Source organism: Hoplias malabaricus, chromosome Y, assembly GCF_029633855.1.
Source record: "Hoplias malabaricus isolate fHopMal1 chromosome Y, fHopMal1.hap1, whole genome shotgun sequence".
Lineage (NCBI taxonomy): Eukaryota > Metazoa > Chordata > Actinopteri > Characiformes > Erythrinidae > Hoplias > Hoplias malabaricus.
In genome coordinates, this window is record NC_089820.1 from 79704879 (window position 1) to 79725358 (window position 20480).

Consider the following 20480-nt stretch of genomic DNA (forward strand, 5'->3'; position numbering starts at 1 on the left):
CCGGGTGACTGTCTGTGAGGAGTGTGGTGTGTTCCCCCTGTGTCTGCGTGGGTTTCTTCCGAGTGACTGTCTGTGAGGAGTGTGGTGTGTTCTCACTGTGTCTGCGTGGGTTTCCTCCGGGTGACTGTCTGTGAGGAGTGTGGTGTGTTCTCCCTGTGTCTGCGTGGGTTTCCTCCGGGTGACTGTCTGTGAGGAGTTGGTTTGTTCTCCCTGTGTCTGCGTGGGTTTCCTCCGGGTGACTGTCTGTGAGGAGTGTGGTGTGATCTCCCTGTGTCTGCGTGGGTTTCCTTTGGGTGCTCCGGTTTCCTCCCACAGTCCAAAAACACACGTTGGTAGGTGGATTGGTGACTCAAAAGTGTCCGTAGGTGTGAGTGAATGTGTGTGTGTCTGTGTTGCCTGTGAAGGACTGGCGCCCCCTCCAGGGTGTATTCCCACCTTGCGCCCAATGATTCCAGGTAGACTCTGGACCCACCGCGACCCTGAACTGGATAAAGGTTACAGATAAAGAATGAATGAATGAATGAATGGTTGTTGCAGTTCAGAAGAGAAATGTCCCCGTTTCCAAATTGGATTTTGATATAAAAACTATTCATTTCTCAGCACAAAAAAATATAAAAAAAAAAAAAAAAGTTAACCATATGTTTAGGTACATTTTTTTACTGCAGGTCAAGAATCACCCAAATCTTGGAAACCATGTATTGACATTCTGGCTTATGTGCCTTTGATGTTGATATAGCTGCCAGGACTCTACTCATCTCTTTTAAACACAGCTATTATGAGCTGCTCTAAGGGTGTAAGGGTTTATTGCTTTAGTTAGTTGTAATTATTATTTAACTTGGCTAGAGATTTTTTGTTTTGTAAAACCAGCAGTGAATGCAACAGACAGGCAAAGTTGAGGTCAGGCACGGCCAGCCTACAAAGGACTAAGGGACCTTTGGATCTACAGGACTATTTGAACATGAAGACCACCCTGGAAGTGGCTTGGCAGGTGCCCAGTTTGGCTGGTGCAGCCGGTCTTCTTGGACACAGTGCCAGGCTCAGAGGGCGCTCAAAGGCAGTAGGACTTCTAAAAGTTTATTGACTTTTACCCAGACTAATGTGGTTCTTGGTCCATGATCTGAAGCTGGGGTAACTTCACCTCTGTGACAGACCAGTTCCTCACTAGCAGCCCATAGGTTTAGGAGCATTAACTTACTTACTCAGTTCTCCAAAGCTACTGCTTCTGAACTAGCTCCTGCTCTGGAAATCAATTTCAGGTTGAGAACATGACTCTGAAGGGGCAAACTGATGTTAAAATTAAACTAAAAATGATGTAGGATGCGCCTGTCTTAAAGACCTTTGCTGATGGATTCTGTGCCTAAAATAAGACAAAGGCTTTGCTACATTTACCTCGGAAAAGGGATGTCAGAGCTAGGAATGATATCTCTGTATGATACCACCGCTATTACACACTGGAGATGTGTGGGCAGCCATTTTTGATTCTGAACTCGGGGTTGGTGTGGCTCTGCCGAAATTCTAACATCAGAATTCAAATGTAACGTAGCTGTTGCTTTTAAAAACCAAATAAACCATTATATGATACAATGAAAAAATACTTGTGAATTTAAGAACTACAGAAAAATAAACTAGACTAAACCTTGAATGGTGTTGTGGCTGTGTGTGTGTGTGTGTGTGTGTGTGTGAACCAATTGGGGCCTATGTGTATACATATCAGCTAAAAATATTTACATTCCAGCCTGAAGTGTTTGGAAGGAGGCGGGAGTGTGTTTCTATCTCACACTTGGACACACACACACACACATTTTTCTTTAGGCCGTCATTTCCACTTCACCTAATCCTTCTTCCCAAAGGGGGAAAAGAACTCAACAACATTTCTATCACCATGACAACCAGGCTTCACCAGCACAGCCACGTGATTGGCTGGCTGGTAGTGGACTGTGCTGAATGTGATTGGTAGAGCTGCAGAACACAGACGCTTGTTCAGATGCTTTAACAGTTCACACCGCCCCCTGCTCTTCCTCCTGCACAACACATTGTCTCAGAGATCAACACATCAATCAGGTCATCCTTTCTTCCATCTGTCTGTCTGTCTTCACCTCCATCACCCCCTCATCGTTTCACTCATCCGACAGGGCTGGGTGGTGTCCAGCCTAAACAAGGCCTCTCACACCTTTCATCTGTCCGTTTCCCTCAGATCATTCAGCGCACAGGAAGGAAGGGAGGGATGGAGAAGGAAGCTTGTTGTTTTTTCTGTAAAGAAAGGCTTTCTTTTTTGTCTTAGACAACCAACATTCTGAGTGCGAGTTGTCTACATAGGACTAGCGCAGACGCACAAACACAAACGCACAGGGCTTGCCATTCTCTCTGTAATTTGACCCCAACGAGTGCCTAACCTACTGTGTACAACTGTTGTAAATATGTCCCATATTAACATTTAAATACTCCATTTATCATTTTATCCACTGCACTGACCACACTGTTGGATTTTGTAGCGATACAATGGCGGACTGTAGTCCATTTATTGCTCTGCATACTTTGTTAGCCTCCTTTCACCCTGCTTTTCAATGGTCAGAAGCACCAGAGGACCACCACAGAGCAGGTATGATTTGGGTGGTGGCTCATTCTCAGTGCTGCTGTAAAACTGACATGGATCAGACACAGCAGGGCTGCTTAAGTTTTTAAAGCCCTCAGTGCCACTGCTTGACTGAGAATAGTTCACCCAGTAAAAACATCCAGCCGACAGCGTCCTACGGGCAGCATCCAGTGATCACAACAAATTAACAGATGAGCTACTGTCTCTGCCATTTCGTCCACAAGGTGGGCTAACAAGGTAAGAGTGTGTGTAATAGAGTGGACAGTGACTGAGCACAGTGTTTATAATATATACATATATATATATATATTAAAAAGAAAATAAAAAAACCCTAGTGTGTGATCCAATTGTACTTGCTAATCTTAACCAAAGAGAACACCCACACCCACCCACACCCACACACACACACACAGCTGTGTGCAGTACCTGTGATACTGTGCTTGGAGAAACTGGAACTCGTCTTTGATGCGGTCGCAAGAGTCTGAGGTGGTGAATTTCAGTGGTTGTGTTGACTGGGATGCAGCCTGGAAAAGATTAGAAACGGAGTTTAACTCTCTACATGCCTTACATTGTTCCTGATATCATGCATACTTGTGTTCCACTTGTAGTTTGCTCAAGTTTGTTGAGAGTGGAGATTTTATTATGAGTTAGTTACTGTTGCATAAACAAGTATACAATCTTGTTTTGCTGAAGTAAAAAGGATTCTTTGCTATTCATTTTTGACAACCAGATAATTGTAAGACTCCAACAGAACATAAACAGAGTGTTAAAATTTGGAATGCACTGACATTTCAGCAGCTGAACATTTTTAGATGAAACCTACAAACAAAACGTTGTTGTTTGTTTTTTTGCTGGTCAGTGCAGACATGTTCAAACACTCTGAGCAGCAACACAGTGAAAACGTTCAGATTCAGAGTACTCCGGGACATTAGCAGCTCCATTCACACATGCTCATAAGGTCTGCGTAAAATCCAAGATGGATGTTGCAGGTGTTTGCACTCACACATACAGCTCCTGCAGGTCAAATCTGGCTTAAGGTTAAACGAGCTTAAGTTTATTCCACCCAAGAAATGACATTTTTTATTCATCACCATTTCCTCCACTTGCTTCATCTCCCTTAATCACACAATGCCATAGAGTTGGGGGTGGAGGGCATAACGTTTAAGCTAGTCACAGCATATTTTTAAAACGGCACTAACAAAATTACTGAAGCTCAACGCGCTTGGAGGAGAACGCCACCCGCATAATTATGTTAGCTAATAGATACCAACGAGGACCATCTAACCAAATAATGAAAACCTGCTTGCCAGGATGATATTGTAAATAAGAATGTGTTCTTAATGGCCTGTCTGGTTAAATAAATAAATAAAATAAATCTGATTCTAAAAAGCTTACGCATTTGCAAATGACACTGTGCTAAAAAATAAATGAGAACGCTGAATATCTGAATACATGGAAGCACTAATGAGCATTCAACCGCTGTAAAATGTTGCCTAGGCCAGCTCTATTATATTTGATGAGGAATATAAATGTGTGCTGCATTTGCTGCATAGGCCAAAAACGGCAGTCTATAGAAGTGACAGGTCTGAAACGTGTGTGTGTGTGTGTGTGTGTGTCTGTATGTGTGTGTTTAGAGCAGTTATCCCCTGCAGCGTTTCTGTTGTGTGGCCCACTGCTTCTCCTCCAGGGGGCTATTGTTCCTCAACACACCACACACACACAGACACAATACACATTTTCTCCTACTGCATTCAAAACACACACACACACACACGTAAGCAAAATAAAGGTCTTTCATGGTCAACATCCACCACCGCCTCCAGCTAACAGCTCTAGCAAAAAACAAACAGCCAGTATTTCAGTGCTCAGTAGGCTACAGTACACACAGAGCAATGCTGGCCACGAGGGCGAACACACACACACACTCAATCAAAATGTGCCCCCCTCACCCCTCTCCCTAGAGCAGTGTGGGAGTTCAGCATCATTTGAGGATTTTCAATGCAGCAGAAGTCAGGATTTCTGGTGGAAATTGCATTAAATGAATACTCCAGTGTTTTTTTTTCTATCTAATCTCCATGTGTAGCATACGGTCGACGGCCATGGACAGTAATTCAATGCATTCCTTGCTTTAAAAAACACACTAAAAAACCAGGAATAAAACTCACACACAATAGAAATCCACAGGCTGAATTCCCTAATCCCCTAGGCCTAGCGGCCTTGAATTCTTCAGATATCACATTAATCTGGAAATATTAGGAATTAGCTGTTATCAGCGTAGCATTGGGGGTGATGTCAGAATATGAATGGAATCCACAAAACATTAAAGAAGCCAGTATTTTGGTAGAAAGTAATACATTTATTACAATGATGTCAACACAAACAGTGGGATGGGAGCAGATCCAAAGAACAGTAGTGTGATAGAGATTTTTGAACATTTTAGACATTTTCATTTAAAAGCTCGTGGTCTAAATATTGATATCTGTACTTTTAGAGAAACAAAGAAACAAACAGACATCAAAGAAAAAATCAGATCAAATGAACAAAACAACAGCATTTTTTTCATTAAAATAAAAATGGGGTTCTTCACCTTTTTTAATGTTCATGTCTCTATTTTTCCCAAGCACCTACAGAGGTGTCTGTCAGGGGGGGTTAGTATATGTGTGTGTGTGTGTGTGTGTCAGGTTGCTAGGGGACTTTGCTGAGGATCTCAGTAATCCCTCTCCTGCGCTGCTACCATTAGAAATCAATTAGAGCGCTCCGCTGCAGAAAATCATCAGCTTCACCTGTGACCCACACACACTCCTACTCAAAAGAGAGAAAAGAAAGAAAAGAGACAGAGAGAGAGAGAGAGAGAGAGAGAGAGAGAGAGAGAGAGAGAGGACAAGAGTGCGAGAGAGGCCAAGTGATGGACAGAGAAAGAGCTGAAGTGTGTAAGAAGAAAGAGTGTGTGTGTGTGTATGGTGAACAGTGCTGAGGCTGAAGGTTGTACTGAGTGCTCCATTGTGATGTTAATGAAGGGCTTTGGCCTCCATGACCCAGACATCTGCTGCGGCACTGAGTGTCAAGCACACAAACACGTGTGAGGACACACACACACACACACACACAGTAAAATCATCCACTCATATAGAGAGGCAAAGACTGAATAATTTTGTGTATATTCTATTAAGTAATGCAGGGAATATGGAAATCATTTACACAAATATAAAATCCCTAGACGGCTAAATTAAATAAGCTGCATACATTATTATTACGACAGAAGCAACTACACAGAACAGATCATTAACATCTGCCTTAGCCAGTTTTCATATCACATACATACACTGGCCACTGATATCTCATGTGTCCCTAATTATTACAGATTTTACTGTCACTGTCAGAACGAAACCCGGAAATAACACGCAAACTACAGCAGCCCGTAACATTGTGGATATATTTCGTGTTGAGGTATAGGTGTTTTTCAGATGCTGTTTAATCAACGTTTGTAAGCAGTTCAAACATTTCTTCCTCCACAGCATGAGCTAAGCTCAGCAGTACTGGATTTACCATTAACAACAGTGCACAAATAAGTCTCTTAAAGCTCCACAAAGCTAGAAAGAACCTCTCCTTTTTTCCTCCAGAATCATCAATGCTTCCCAACCCACAAGACAACTTTGGTTCTTTTAGTTGCCTTTAAACAACAAAAGAAAGGATCATGCAATCAAAGGAATAAATGATAAAAAGATATCACTCTGGAAATATCAGGTTCCCATCAAACACACACACGCGGGCACATGCACGCACAGCATGTACACTTGCACCTCCAGGTTGGTAATCGCTCCTTTGTTTCCTCCAATAAGGCCTGTGTGTGTCACAAGGGTGCAGAGGCGGGGGGGTGGAGGTGGGGGTGGCGGAGGGGAGTACACACTTTCACAGGAAGACTCAAATCTTTGAGTAATTACTCTTTACACTGCTTTTGTGTGTGTGTGCGCACATGGTGCCTTGACAGGATGACTGATCTCTGTGCAATTATCGTTTGTGTGGTGGGAGCTTGTGTGTGCGCTCGTGTTCACTAACACATTAGCAAGAGTGTGGGTATGAGGCAGAGGAGGGCACACAAACCTGTTAGGATCTGGACCAAAGGAGAGAGAGGAAAAACTCACACAGAAAGCCAGAACAAACTGCTCTACTGGAAAAACAGTGGCAAAATGCAAACCTTCTCGCCTTTAACCCAAGTGCAGTGTATCAGTCTGAACCTGTGAGGGGTCTGAAGTTCACTTCTTTAGTTTGTGCACTGAGGCTAGGAGATTAACACAGCCGTGGAACGAAAGACAGCTTATAATGTTTGCTTTCTACAATAACACAGGCATCAGTGGCCTGCAAAAAGCAACCTTAAAAACTGATTGATGTAGTGTATAGTGTGTATCACCACTGCCTTCCACACAGTCGACTAGAGCTCAGGCCAAAACGCTATTGCCGCTTTTCCATTTGGTACAAGGAACTACGTACAGTGGAACCTCTACTAACGAACGCCTATACTAACGAACTTTCCAAGATACGAACCGGGCATTTGAATATTTTTTGCCTCCACCAACGAACCATGACTCTAGAAACGAACCCGGGCCTCCACCGAGCCGGCGGCTGGAAATGGCCACTGACCCCAATAGGCGAGTCTCCCAGCGACTTGAGTGAGCTTTTAAGATTAGCACATTGTAGCTTTAGCAATTTAGCATTAGTGTAAATAGCAGACATCGAAATTCGTGCTAAGTTAAACCGTATCTACGCTTCGTCTCCCCACATTCACCGCCTACTCTCCGTTATTCCACCCCCCCCCCACCTCCCGTCATGCAGCCAGTGCCTGTGTTACTGCTCCAGCCAGTCGTCACGTCTTCAAGGTAGCGATGTGTAACCACTTACAACTTTATTTCTTTTTTATTACTGTTACCACTGTATTTCTCTTTTATTTTTAGTAACGCTACATGTATTTTTTTACTAATTTGAGAGTGTTGTAAACATATATCAGTGCAAAAAGGGTGACTTTCGGGGCGGGGGCTGGAACGCATTCATTGCTTTTCCATTATTTTAAATGGGAAAAATTGACTTGAGAAACGAACTTTTCCACTTACGAACCGCGTCACGGAACGGATCAAGTTCGTAGGTAGAGGTTCCACTGTACTTTCTTAGCCCCTGCTCGCTCGGAACCACAAAGACCAAATGCGATGTGTAAACCTTGCAGAGGGCTGAATGGCCAGAGAGTCATTCATGATGAAATGCAGACATTCAACACCATCTAGCCGTTTGTAAAGTCTTCTTTTCTGACTCACAAAGCAGTTCATAAAATTACACTTTGGTCTTTTGAAGAGATTCAAATGCGTCTTCGAATGCCGGCACTCCAGCGAAAGCTGTGCAACAAGGAACAGAAACACTACTGATCAGTCTGAGCCATGCTCAGTCCCCAAAGCACAAAAACAACACACAAACCGTGGTTCCTGTTAGAGATGAAGTTTTGTAACACCACCGGCTACATTTCAAGGTGTAGCCATGCTGGTGGAAAAGTGAGCAGGGACTGAAAAGCGTGTAGAGCCGTGCAGAGCCGAGTAGGCACCATGCAAGACAGAAACACCATTAGCTGAACATTTATCCTGGTTCTCAGGAAACTAAAAAACATAAATCACCTACATTTTACTTATAGATCAAACTAGGAGTTGAACTAACATTATATTAGCCTTCACATAATAACCGGTATGATCCAGTACATCTCAAAACTATTCAAACGTGATAATTATTAATAAAAACCCCTTTCACAAGTCATTTCAAATTATTGTGTCCTTTGAACAATTCTCTATTCCAATGATAGTTTAAAATGTAGTCAGCAGCAAGTAGTTTAAGTCTACATTAACAGAACTAATTAACTAATTATCAATACAAATACATCGCTTAAACACCATTGAAAAGATCTGTCTACAGGTTTCCTGCCCTTCACAGAATGCTGGGATACATGTAAATAAAACAAACTCAAGTAGATGAGATCTGCTTTCTGGTAGAGAGTTATATTGATGAGGTTATCTAGAATAGTTGTGCCAAAGTCGATTTTGCCAGCTGGTTGATTTGATGTACCCTCTTTTTTGTACCAATCCAGGCCCAGTTCATTAAACTGAGCTGTATGATGAATACAGAAATACACTTGCAAACTGGTAGTAATCTCTTTTCTACACAGACAGCATTTAACACAATGCAGCAAAACAACAATACAGTGGTTCAAACCGTACTGCTGCTAAATGTAATGTGATGTGATATTAAATATTAAGCATTATGAGAAGGTGGCTCAAATGGTAATTATATGGTAGTCCCCATCAGCAGGCTACAGGGTATAGCTTTGTAATAGTCATGTGTGGTGCATCATAACTGAATCATAACTGAGTCTATTGGTCTATTAATACTGCATACATTTTTCGTTCATTCTATGACTGATGTTTTCACTTTCCTCCTCTTCAAACATTTTATTCTGCTTTAAATACAACTACAAATCTTAAAATGTATAATAAAATTTCACTGTAATGAACTGGTGCCCTGTCCAATGGGCCTTGTGCCCATTCTGGGTTGGTTCAGGACCCCCACCGTGACCCTGATCATATTTAATATTGTACAGATGAAGAAACAACAACATTGCTTCATATTCTGAAATACATTTGGAAAAATAAGCAAATGTTTATCGGTAAAATACTGTAAAAATGAGGTTTAACAAAAGCAATCAGTAAATAATTTGATTATTCTAATTATAAATGTCCTGGGCCTGCTCTGAACAGATTTTGCTCGCTGAAATATGGCCTCTTGTTTTTTCATCATTTCATTCCGTGCATGCAAAAGACAGGGGTGGGAAGAGAAAGAAAGAGAGAGAGAGAGAGAGAGAGAGAGAGAGAGACCTGTGCATGTCTGAATGTGACTGCAACTGTGTGTGTGTTTGTTTAGTGTTGATCGGGCCCGCGGGGGATTAACCCCGTGTCCTGCTGGGGGTTTTGTACTGCGGTTGGGGGGCGGCAGTGTTAATTCAACCAGCCTTAATAATGTCCTCCGGCACTGCCCTCAGTCCTCCCCCTACAACACACCATTACACCCACACACACACACACACACAAAACCAGAGGCTGCTGAGATTCATTACTTTGTGTTTATATACACGTGTGTGTGTTGGTCTGTATAAAAGCAGTGAACGCACCAAAAGAGCAACCCCCCCTCACCCCCAGTCTACATGCTTAGTATGTTTGATAGAAAAAACAGATTTTGGGGGAGGTGAAGTGTGTGTGTGTGTGTGTGTGTGTGTGTGTGTGTACACGCACGCATGTCTGGGCTGCGTGCCACTGCCAGCAGATGAAGCATTTCACACACAGCTGGAAAGGTGTGTGTGTGTGTGTGTTTACGCACATGAGTGATTGCACATACTCACCACACATCTTTTCCTTTCCTCCTTTCACTGCCAGCCATGTGCTTCACTAGTCGACACTAGTTCTGAGCTTCAGTCGAAATGTGACAATGCATTATAGAGAACCGACATCCTGATAGCAACAGGATTAAATTGCAAACGACCAACCTCAATACACACACTTCCTCTTGCAGGTTCATTAGCTGTGTCACAACGCTGGATGTAGTCAGAATTTTTCTCCATTTGAATTTTGCATTTTTTAATTAAATTGTGAATGCAATATCGACAGAATTGAAACTGGGCCAGGTTTAATAACACAGCACTAATTATTGGTTAGTTAGATACCTTTATATTTTTTTATGACAAGTTCAAGGCTGAATTACGGTCTGATCTCCTTTATGCCGAGCAGTCACAAGGCCATTGTGAAATATTTTTAAAAAACAAGGCATTATGAACTCCTAATTCACACCACAACCCAACATCTCTTCCTTCTGACAAACATCAACATAGTACTGATTACATCTGCTTTCTTTTAACTCTTTTCTTTTCGTACTGTGCCTTTAAAACCACACCACCGCACATGCAGTCAAATGATTCGGCCCCATGCTATCTGCCACATGGAAGCAACCTGGAGACCCTAAACACAGAGACCAACTGAGCAACTTGAGCAGCTTGGGCCAAAGAAACCTTAACACCACTACTCTGTTTTAACACTTGAAGCACCACCACATCCAACCAATGAACAGTACATGAACAATACATAACTCAAAGACTGACAAGCTCCCAGCAAAATATTAAAAACGTATCCCAACGTTAATATATGAACATCTATACAGTATAAGCCATGTCACTGGATTATGAATGGAAACCCCACCCCCAAAACACAATACAGGGGGTCCTCGCCTTACGACGTTGATCTGTTCCTACGTCACGTCGTAAACCAATTTTCGGTGCAAGTCGGTACATACGTACATACTGTACATAAATAACATACTGTGAGCACTTATCCTATCCTAACACCTATCCTCCTCGGGCCCGAGCCGCGTAACCGTGTATTCTTCCGCCGCGCACACCAAACACGAAGTTTTCGACGTTTACGACGCAAAACCACTTAAGTCGAAACAAGGCTTTATACAGTAAATGGGAGATGTGTCGTAACCACGAAACATCGTAACTCGGGACTGATGTAACCCGAGGACCTCCTGTAATAGTTAATTAATTGTAATCGAGATATAATGTTCAACTAATTGTGATATTGACTGGTCATAGAGCCTAGCACTAGAACTGATTGAAAGTTTTGTACTGACGATGCCAACGTATACCTATCCGTTATTCAGCCATGACACCTAAGGCACATCCTTAGATCTATAACACAATGTCCTCCTTGTAGTACAGATGCAACCACTCAAAAAGCACCTACAAGCGTATTACTGATGATTTACCATCTTTGCAGATACCTACAGTCACGTGCTAGAGTAGTGGTGGTTAACATTATGAATTATTGATATAGACATTGACAGCAATACTTTATCTTTGAACTGATTCTAGAACAGTAATTTTCCCCATACCTCCTTTAAAATTACAATCATAAAATGGCCATGGTTAAACAGAACAAAGTGTGAGATGTTGGAATCTGGTATGCTAAGTACCTGCACAAAACAAAGACCTGCCATTTGCCCTGTGGGTTCCACAAACTCCTCGCTTTGGTGGCATCAGAAACATGCACACCAGAGGCCAAAAGACCTAAAGTGTGCTTGGTTCTGATGTGTGGATTTGGGAGAGATGTTTGTGGTCTACAGACTGTACACGTGCCTGGTTGTTCTTGTGTTTGTAAATGAAGAAATTGAACAAAAAATGCATATTTACACCGTAATACCTTTCTCCATTCTGAATGTATCTCAAGGAAGTCTGGGCATTAGGTCTCTGCTGAGACTGCATCATTGTAGACTTCACCAAAGGCCACGGTAAATGCACATAAAAAGCACTGTACCACTGTACATTGAATGATTGCAGCCATAAACAACACACCTTTTCGCCATTTTGCATTAAGTTAAGTGCAGCTTCTAGAGTTGTTTTCCACCATCTACGTCACAGGCAAGACGCCTATTAGAGTTTCCCAACACCGTTGGGGGGGGGACCAACAGTCTTTTAAACCTTATTCCTTGAATTAGTAAGAAATAACATGTTTTCTGACTATCAATAAACACAAGTTAGAAACTCAAATTCCACTGTATTTATTTGTTTGACACTTTCATATCACTGCTGCTTAGCCTTTAAAACAATGGACTGCAAGTGCACCATTTTGGACAGAGCTTTACTGACCACATCGGATTGCAGACTAATCAGGAACTAGTTTACAGCACGCAACCTGATCAGGCAATCACTAACTCGTTTTTCGAACAAGTGTGTCTATTGACATGTGGATGCAACGACTGACTACACGAGTACCAGAATTTGGCACTGAACAACTAATTTTTCCATGGTACCGCATATACATTCTGGGTAGACATCACACAACCACAAGAGAGGCTTGGAGAAAGGACTGAAAAACAACTTGTCTTAACACAACAACTTGGCAAGTGCAAGACTGTTTGAATATTATAGCTGAAGACATGCCTGGGGCTTGCAATGGTTTGCGTCATTAACGTGAAGGGAAATAATAAATCTCATATGAATATAGTTGCTATGATGCTACTGAAAACCTTCCTCAAGAGTAAAGACATTCCCGCAACTACTCACAGCCAGACCAGGCTGAAACACATTTCTTAAGGGCAAAGATCCAGATGCTGTTAAAACTGGGATCTGCTTGTTATTCCGATTCCACCACCAGAATTGATCGACTCGTCCTACTCCCTACCAGGACGGCAATCGTTTTTTTCTCCTGTGGGCATCATACCCATGCTCCCAATTTCTTCAAGGCAGCTGTTGAGTTCTGACTCCATCTGTGTCCGTCATGGTCACAGCAACCAGCATCTGGCTGGCTAAGTCTGGAGAGCGAGGATAAGGATGGTGTAGAGTAAACAGGGGGCTGAGGAAGAGCTGCTTACGGTGGCAGAATTGCAGCACAACATTGGTAATTCCTTTCCATAATCCACCAGGCTGCCGCTTATTTCTCCAAACAAGAAGCATAAGGCCAGACAATTGGATTAACAGCTTGCTAGACTAATGCACACGCAGCGCTGGGTGGACCTAAGCTGGAAAAGGTTGCTGCTTAGGGCAGGGGTCCTACTGGAAAAGTACTTTGAAGTATGTGAGGGAAGCATTAATCTGAGCTTCCCTTAAAAATACTTTTATAAACGCTGGCTTTTAACTTTTACATTTCTCTTGTCTAAGGAACTCATGATCAGTCAATGAAATTCAGTTTTTAAAATCTCACCTCTAACGTATTTCTTGACAATAGGACAAGGGCTAGTAGCCAATTAGCAAACTGATAACGTACGAGATACTCATCTGTCTCATCAAGAAACAGAGCCTTATGGACATAATTATTTTAAATAATTTACCCAAATTTCTTCTCATATAAGTTTCATGGAAAGCTTTTTATGGGACTCAAATTGCTCTTTCCACTAGTTTGTCGTTTGAAAGGCCTTACATAATTTGGTATGGTCAACATTATAATTAATCTAGATTAATTGATTACTAACACACACAGTGAAAGTTCACATTTTTATGTGGTTTTTAGCTCTAAAAATAAGGACAGTTCAGGCAAATCATGATGCGATATGACTTCAGCCGAGTGTATTAGCACTTTTTTTTAGTTTCTTTTCTTTTATTTAATCATTTTTATCATGTTAATCTTTTACTATTTTTATGTATTTCCTTTTATTGCAATATTTTAATTGTTTTAATGTAATTTTGTGATTTTTATTCTTGCTTTTAACTTTTTTTTTTTTTCGGTAAAGCACTTTGAATTGCTCTTGTATGAAAGGTGCTCTATAAATAAACTTGCCTTGCCTTTAACAAAATAAAATCGATAAGTATAGCAATATAAATATCTGGATTTATAGGCATCTATCTAGTAGTTAAGATGGAGTTGGTATCAGTACTCAGTAATGAAATATCGGTATCAGAAAGGATTAAATGGTATCGATGCATCCCTTGTTCCCAGTATTATATAGTAGAGACAGAACAGAACATCTGAAATTATTAGCTTTGGTCAAACAACCTGCAGAAACGTAATTATTGGTGGAATTTAAGTTCACATTTCTTTTGCCTAGTTAGCTAGTTACCACACGAGCAAATGTCGGCAACTACAGCCTACAATTTTAGCGTTGTTAATTATCTGTTTATATGTTGGAAAAACTTGAGTAGGCTTCAGACATGGATCTAATACCTAGCCAAGCAGAAGCATCTAAAGCAGATCACTTGTGTATTATCAGTCAACACAATACGCAACCCAGGGCAGGACCAGGCAGGAAATAAGAACACCAAATCCTCTTGAGGAGCAGCCTTTCAACAGCCTGTTTAAGACATAACAATTTACCCATCAACCTTAGAAGGCCCTTGGCCAACAGCAGCGAGATAGCCAGGCCATATCCACATACTTCACTCTGTTCTACAAAATCAACCAACTCCCACAAGGTCAAGATTCAATTGCGGTTCCAGCTGTTAGGACTAATCCTAGATTGAAGAAGCAATTGAGAAACCGATGCTTAATCCTAGATTGGAGCCTGTTTTTGTGCTAGCTGTTTCAAAGATTTAAAGCCAAATCTGAAGATTCTGCCTTAAGGGAAGCTTCTGAGGTAATGAAAGTTACTAGAGCCCTTGGGTGAGATGGATTCTCCAGCTATATCCAGCCTTCAACAACAGCAACATCAAAGAACGAGTGTTATTTAAGTTGAATGTCAACATGTATTTAGACACCGGGGTTTATAAAGCAGAGATTTATTATGACCACTGTATTTCTTGTACGTTGAGGGCAATAGCCCTAAAACATGTTCCCATGATTCAACGTTCAAGATACAAAACTTAATGCAGATAGAATTAATTTTGATTACAGACAAATTCTGAAACTGTTTACACATTAATTATAGCCCCATCTTTTGCATTTAACGACCCTGTGTTTGCATACATAGATCTGTTTTTGTTGCAGCTTGGGGAGAACAACTGGGATCAGCAATAACAAAACTAATGGCAGGGGACTCATTAAGGAACACAGTGCTGTGGATAGGGATTCTCATTCATGGAAAGGAGACAACAAGTGAAGCTGTGTAATAACTGAACACAGCAACCACAATTTATTAACCACTTATAACCATAATATGGCATTCTGATTCATAGCGTACACCAATCTATTCTCTAAATTTCTCCATCATGTGTCACACTTAAGCCACAATTGGCTCCAATCTAGAATTGTCTGTGTAAACCGTTTAGCTTTGTTTATTTCATAATATTTAACATCCCACCATATTATCACAAGGTAACTCCCATTTTGACCATTTATATATATTCTCCACTATCCTGGTGATGTATTTTCCCCAGCTGCATTTTACCTGACCACATAATGGTCTAAATCACCAAGCCTACCGTCAAATGAAACAGGTGTGCAAGGGCAAAGACAAAGAGAAAACTGCAAGCCATGAATCTGACAAGCCCTGCCATACACCTCAGGGCACTGACCAATCCATGAGCAACCCATGTGCTGTGTAGCTTATGTATAAACATATCCCAAATGAACAGGTCACGTGGCACACAGACTGGGGTTCAAGGTCCAACATAGTGGATAATAATCCAAAAAATAAAATAAACGTCCTGGATATGCTGATAAGCTGCACTGCAATATTTACAGACCGTATCATGGACTTTCACAACGCCAAATACATGTGTCATTACACAGAGGCCAAAGTAGACAGACCCTAATATCTCCAAGTAGCTACTTGTCAATAGTAATGAAGTAAATAAATAACTTGCAATCACAATATCATTGAAATTACAGGTTTTCCTCGGATTATTCAGCTCTGTCCTCAAGTAGCAGGAACCCAGTGTTGGAAACCATTGGTTGGAGACCAAATGAAGATAAAGGCTGTCCATTAGGGATGACGTATAATACTGAAAAGCTTGGCCATCGTGAAATAAAAGCACAGCCTGACCGTATTTTTTGAGCTAGGTTTAAACAGTGAGAGGGTCCCATCTGAACTCTCAGGAAAGCTGGAAAGGGGGTGGGGGGGGGAAGGTGCTAACATGGTCCTTCACTGAACTCTGAGGGTCAGAGCTGGGTTCTTCTGGGATATGTAGGAGCAATGCTGCAGAGTACTTGAGGACCTCAATATTTAAGTTCTGGGAATCTCTGCCCCAGCTTCGTGCTTCTCAAAGGAAAGCCACTTGTTTTTCAATAAACACAATTCAACAACTTTCACACAGAAACATAGAAAGGTTACCACGAAGCCAACTGAGGAATATCCCATGATCATCATACAAGGCTTAGCAACGAGGCTAGAACCTTTTTTTTATAAGACTATTGCAGTAATAGCCACAATAACAACACTTACCGAGTGCCTTGCTTGTGGAAACATCATGTCAGTGTTCTTAGTTTTTCTCGACTCTTCCTTATTCTTCCCCAAGCGAAATGAAAACAGGTCGAAATCCTCTTTCTTTTGTTCGCTCTCCTCGAGTGTGTTTAAAATATGTCCCCCTTTCCCGCTGCTTTGCTTCGGAGCTCGGCTTTAATTTAACCGTCTGACGACCGAAGAAAAAGGAACCCCGGTGCCCGTGAATCCCCTTCTGTTCGATCGCATTAGCAGCAGCTCCCGAGGAGCTCTAGGCTAAAGATCCAGCGCTAGTCCAGTGCAGGGTGCTGTGTTTACACAAGGCTAAAGCGGCGGAGCGGCTAGTCTCTCTCACTCCGCCGTTTAGCTCGCCTTTCTTCGAGCCAAACAAGACAAAAAAAAAATGCTATAACTGAGCTGAAGGTTTTGAGTACGAGGAAAACGTATCCGAAGAACCGTAGTGCGAGGATAAAGCTCACTGCCAAGTGCAGAAACCCAGTAGCCGTGCTGTATTTTGGCGCCCGAAGAAGCGAAGGTAGCCTAGCAGGTAACGTTAACGTTAAGTTAGAACCAAGCCGCCGGTGCGGAGACGACTATTCAAATTTCACACGATGCAGAAGCCGGGAATGGGCTCTAAAAGTTATCTACGGCGCTTGTTTTTTTGTGTACTATCCTCTTTGTCGTCCTGGCTGTTAGATAAAAGCTTGTGCCCCAGAGTCCCGCCGCTCTCCGGCTAGTCAGCGGACTCACTGAGCAGATTAAACCCCGAGGGAGGTGAGGTGAAGGCGGTGCACACAAGGCCCATGTCAGGCGGCTGGTGGGAGGGAGGTCTGTTCGGCAGAAGCGCCTCCGTTTAACCGAGCGCCGAGCAGAAGGTGTGGAGAACTGAAGTGTCGTTCTCCAACGATTCGACTCTTTTTTGGGCGTTTTTTTTTTCTACCGCACAAAATGCAGGCGCCTCTACCACTAGAAAAAAAGGAGCTCTATCTTGTGTTTAACGGTCAGTAGTTCAGTGCCAAATGGTCTACTTTTATGTTTGGAGTAACTTGTCAGAACTTGTTTCCACAGGAAATAGAGGTCTGTCTCAGTTGGGGCCAGTAACAAAAGAGCTTTTCGAGGTTATACCTCTTCCAATATACATTACATGAACCAATGTTTCTGGACTCCTATTCCAGCAGTTTATCGGCTGTAACAATAAGGTCAAAATCGTACCCTGGAAAAGTAAATAATGATTTACTAGTGTGGAATTTAGGCGCAAGTGTTACCACACCCTTGTGTACCACTAGGTCCTGTTCATATTAATCTCAGGTATAAAAGACCACTAGAGTGAAACCTTAAAATGGTTATTATAACACACACACACACACACACACGTTGAAGTTGCATCCAGTAAAACTCCTTATTTAAATCTAGAGCCAAATCTAACAAGAATAATTCAGACTGTACACAGTCATGAGTTTATCCACAATGGCAGAATCCTACATATGAATAATAACAATGTTAATAATAGCTTACACACACTAATAGGGTTAAAACGTATGGAAGGCAGTGCCCTGGTCTTAACCAGATTTAAATATAAATTGTAAGTTTTCAACAAAACAGCATTTCTCTGTTAGCTAAATAAGCCCAAACCTGAGAAATGTCCTTACATCTTCTCCTGCTAAACACTTACTTTGCGGAATACCCTCTAGGGTGTATGAGGCTGTCTTGGCCTAGAATAAGAAGGGGATTTTTACATTTTGTATTAGATTTTGAGGCCAGACCTAAATAACAAACATCAGGTTTCCATTGCTAAGTATGCACCATTAGCTGTGCTGTAAATGCAGCCAATGGCAGAAAAGCAAAACAAAGCAGACATTTAGAGAGAATATCTCTCAGATATATCAGATGTCTATGACCCAATTTTTATAAGAAAATGCTTATGAATAAAATAAGAAACAGATTGATTCCAAGCATGGCATATGTAATTGTTTGCCTGTTTTATACTTTTGTTTTTTTTAAATAAGACATAAGTTGTAATATAAAATCATTTGTTGAGTACTTTATTGAAAGGATGTTTCAATTTAAAAAGTGTTTAAAAACAAACTATAAATCTGGCAACCCTACTTAATGAAGAGTCGTTTGGGAGCAAAAAGTGTCGACTCTTTAGGGGGAGCTGAGCCAAATTTGATATGATTCAGTGAAAAGAGCCGGAATGCCCATCAGTGGTGTGTGGAGAAGCGAGCTTTTGTTCCTGCCACACAGACACACAGGGAACATTAGGAGCTCACCCAGGGGAACAGCAGAACACCATTCACATGCAAATCACGAGCTAAAATCATTTTGCGTGTGCAAAATAATCTCCTCCAGAGGTTTGAGCATAAATTATTAAATACGATCAGATGGGCCACACAAGTCATTGTTTAACACCCCTCAACAAAAAAATATTGCATTAAACGATAAACAAACCTTACCTGAAATAGTGCTTATTTCCCCCTAAATAAAGCGGGTCACACACACACACGTTTAAATGTTGCTATTCAAGGCATTGCTTTGCATTAAAAAAAAACTGCGTGCAACCGTTTCTTTGTGCTGATAGTTTACATTCTATATTGTCGAGCTGCCCCCATCTGGTGAAACTCCTCTATTATTTCTAGAGGGATCTATAGCCTACGTATAAAACCTAGATACATACATACGCATACAGAGCCATATAACACCAATGATTTGACCTGAAATACTCCGTTCACACCAAATCACAAATATTCACAATGGTGGTGATGGTAACCAGACGTCACTGAGAAATAAAGAAGATTCTTTACATAAATCTCGTAATAGAAAATGGTAATGGTGTTTATTTCACAGTCATTTTGAGAGAAAATGTAATTTAAAAAACCTGTAGAGCACTACACATACAGGTGGTCCTCCAAGGATAATGTTTTACCTCAGAATTACCTCAGATTGTCACACGATGTTAGCAGACGTTTTTCTATAGGTCTCTGAGGTAGATAATGTTTACAGTTAATTAGAATAATTTATCTGAGTTAATGTTTTTAAATTAATCATTTTTCTTCTCTGTACCGAACTAACAGACCCTCTGAAGGTGCACATATGCCATGAAATACTATCTGAAATGCTAGCATAAATGCTAATTTGCAATAACGGTTTTAAAAACGGATGCCTCTATTTTTTTAAAGGAAACATTGTGAAATGTGTTGGTTTATATATATATATATATATATATATATACAAGCAGAAACAACAACAAAAAAACACAGTAAAGTAGTTTGGCTTCAAATTGAACTGATTGACATTTTTTTTTAAACTCAAGAATCACCCCTTAAAGGGCAAATAGCAACGATTTTTTTATTTTTGTGAGCCAAATTAAAACATCTTTAATAGCCACATTAACACGAGTATATAACTGTACCCTACAAAACTGCATAGTTCTCTACTACCAAATATATATAACCTGTTTTCTCATTACGAGGGGAACCAAGCCCAAAATAAGACATAGCACAAAGTTAAATATATTACAAAAGTGTAAAACGATTTCTATATATTTACTTGTATAAAGTAATTTAAAACCTGAGGTAAAATAGCTGTATATGGATCATAAAATACATTTACTTGCTATTAACCAATAACTCTGTGCATTTGAACACAATTTCATAAATGATGCTTTTCCCAACAGTGTAATTTGGGTTCAGACTTGAATGACCAAGCTGGCAGGAGAAAAATCTTAACAAGAGGAGGATACAATTAGAGCAAATAAGACTCAAATGAAGGACCAATGATCTGAGCTGCACCAGGCAATGGAGGTAAGTTCATCATAAGTGAACAACCCGGTAACCATTCTGAATCAGCCTTGTTCCAAAAATAAAATTAGGAACAAGCCAAGTGAGATGGCCCTACTTTACTGCTTATAAACACAATGCCGTACATGTTATTAGATGCTAATATTGTCTAATAATGTACAGTGAACCAGTGTTTCTGAAAGTGAAAGTTCTGTGAGCTACAACAT

General features: G+C 41.0%; 1 protein-coding gene across 2 annotated transcripts in view; it reads right to left on the bottom strand.

Annotated features, from left to right (window-relative positions):
- The window catches only part of LOC136678058 (TLE family member 5-like), a 31553-nt gene extending 14220 nt beyond the window's left edge, over nucleotides 1-17333 (bottom strand). For both annotated transcript variants that reach the window (XM_066655857.1, XM_066655856.1), the window contains exons 1-2: nucleotides 16481-17333; nucleotides 3020-3117 (exon numbers count right to left, since the gene is read on the bottom strand). In XM_066655857.1, the coding sequence (XP_066511954.1) occupies nucleotides 3020-3117; nucleotides 16481-16507 (125 nt within the window). In that variant the 5' untranslated portion in view covers nucleotides 16508-17333. The remainder of the gene's footprint in view (nucleotides 1-3019; nucleotides 3118-16480) is intronic.
- Between the last annotated feature and the right edge of the window lie 3147 nt (nucleotides 17334-20480).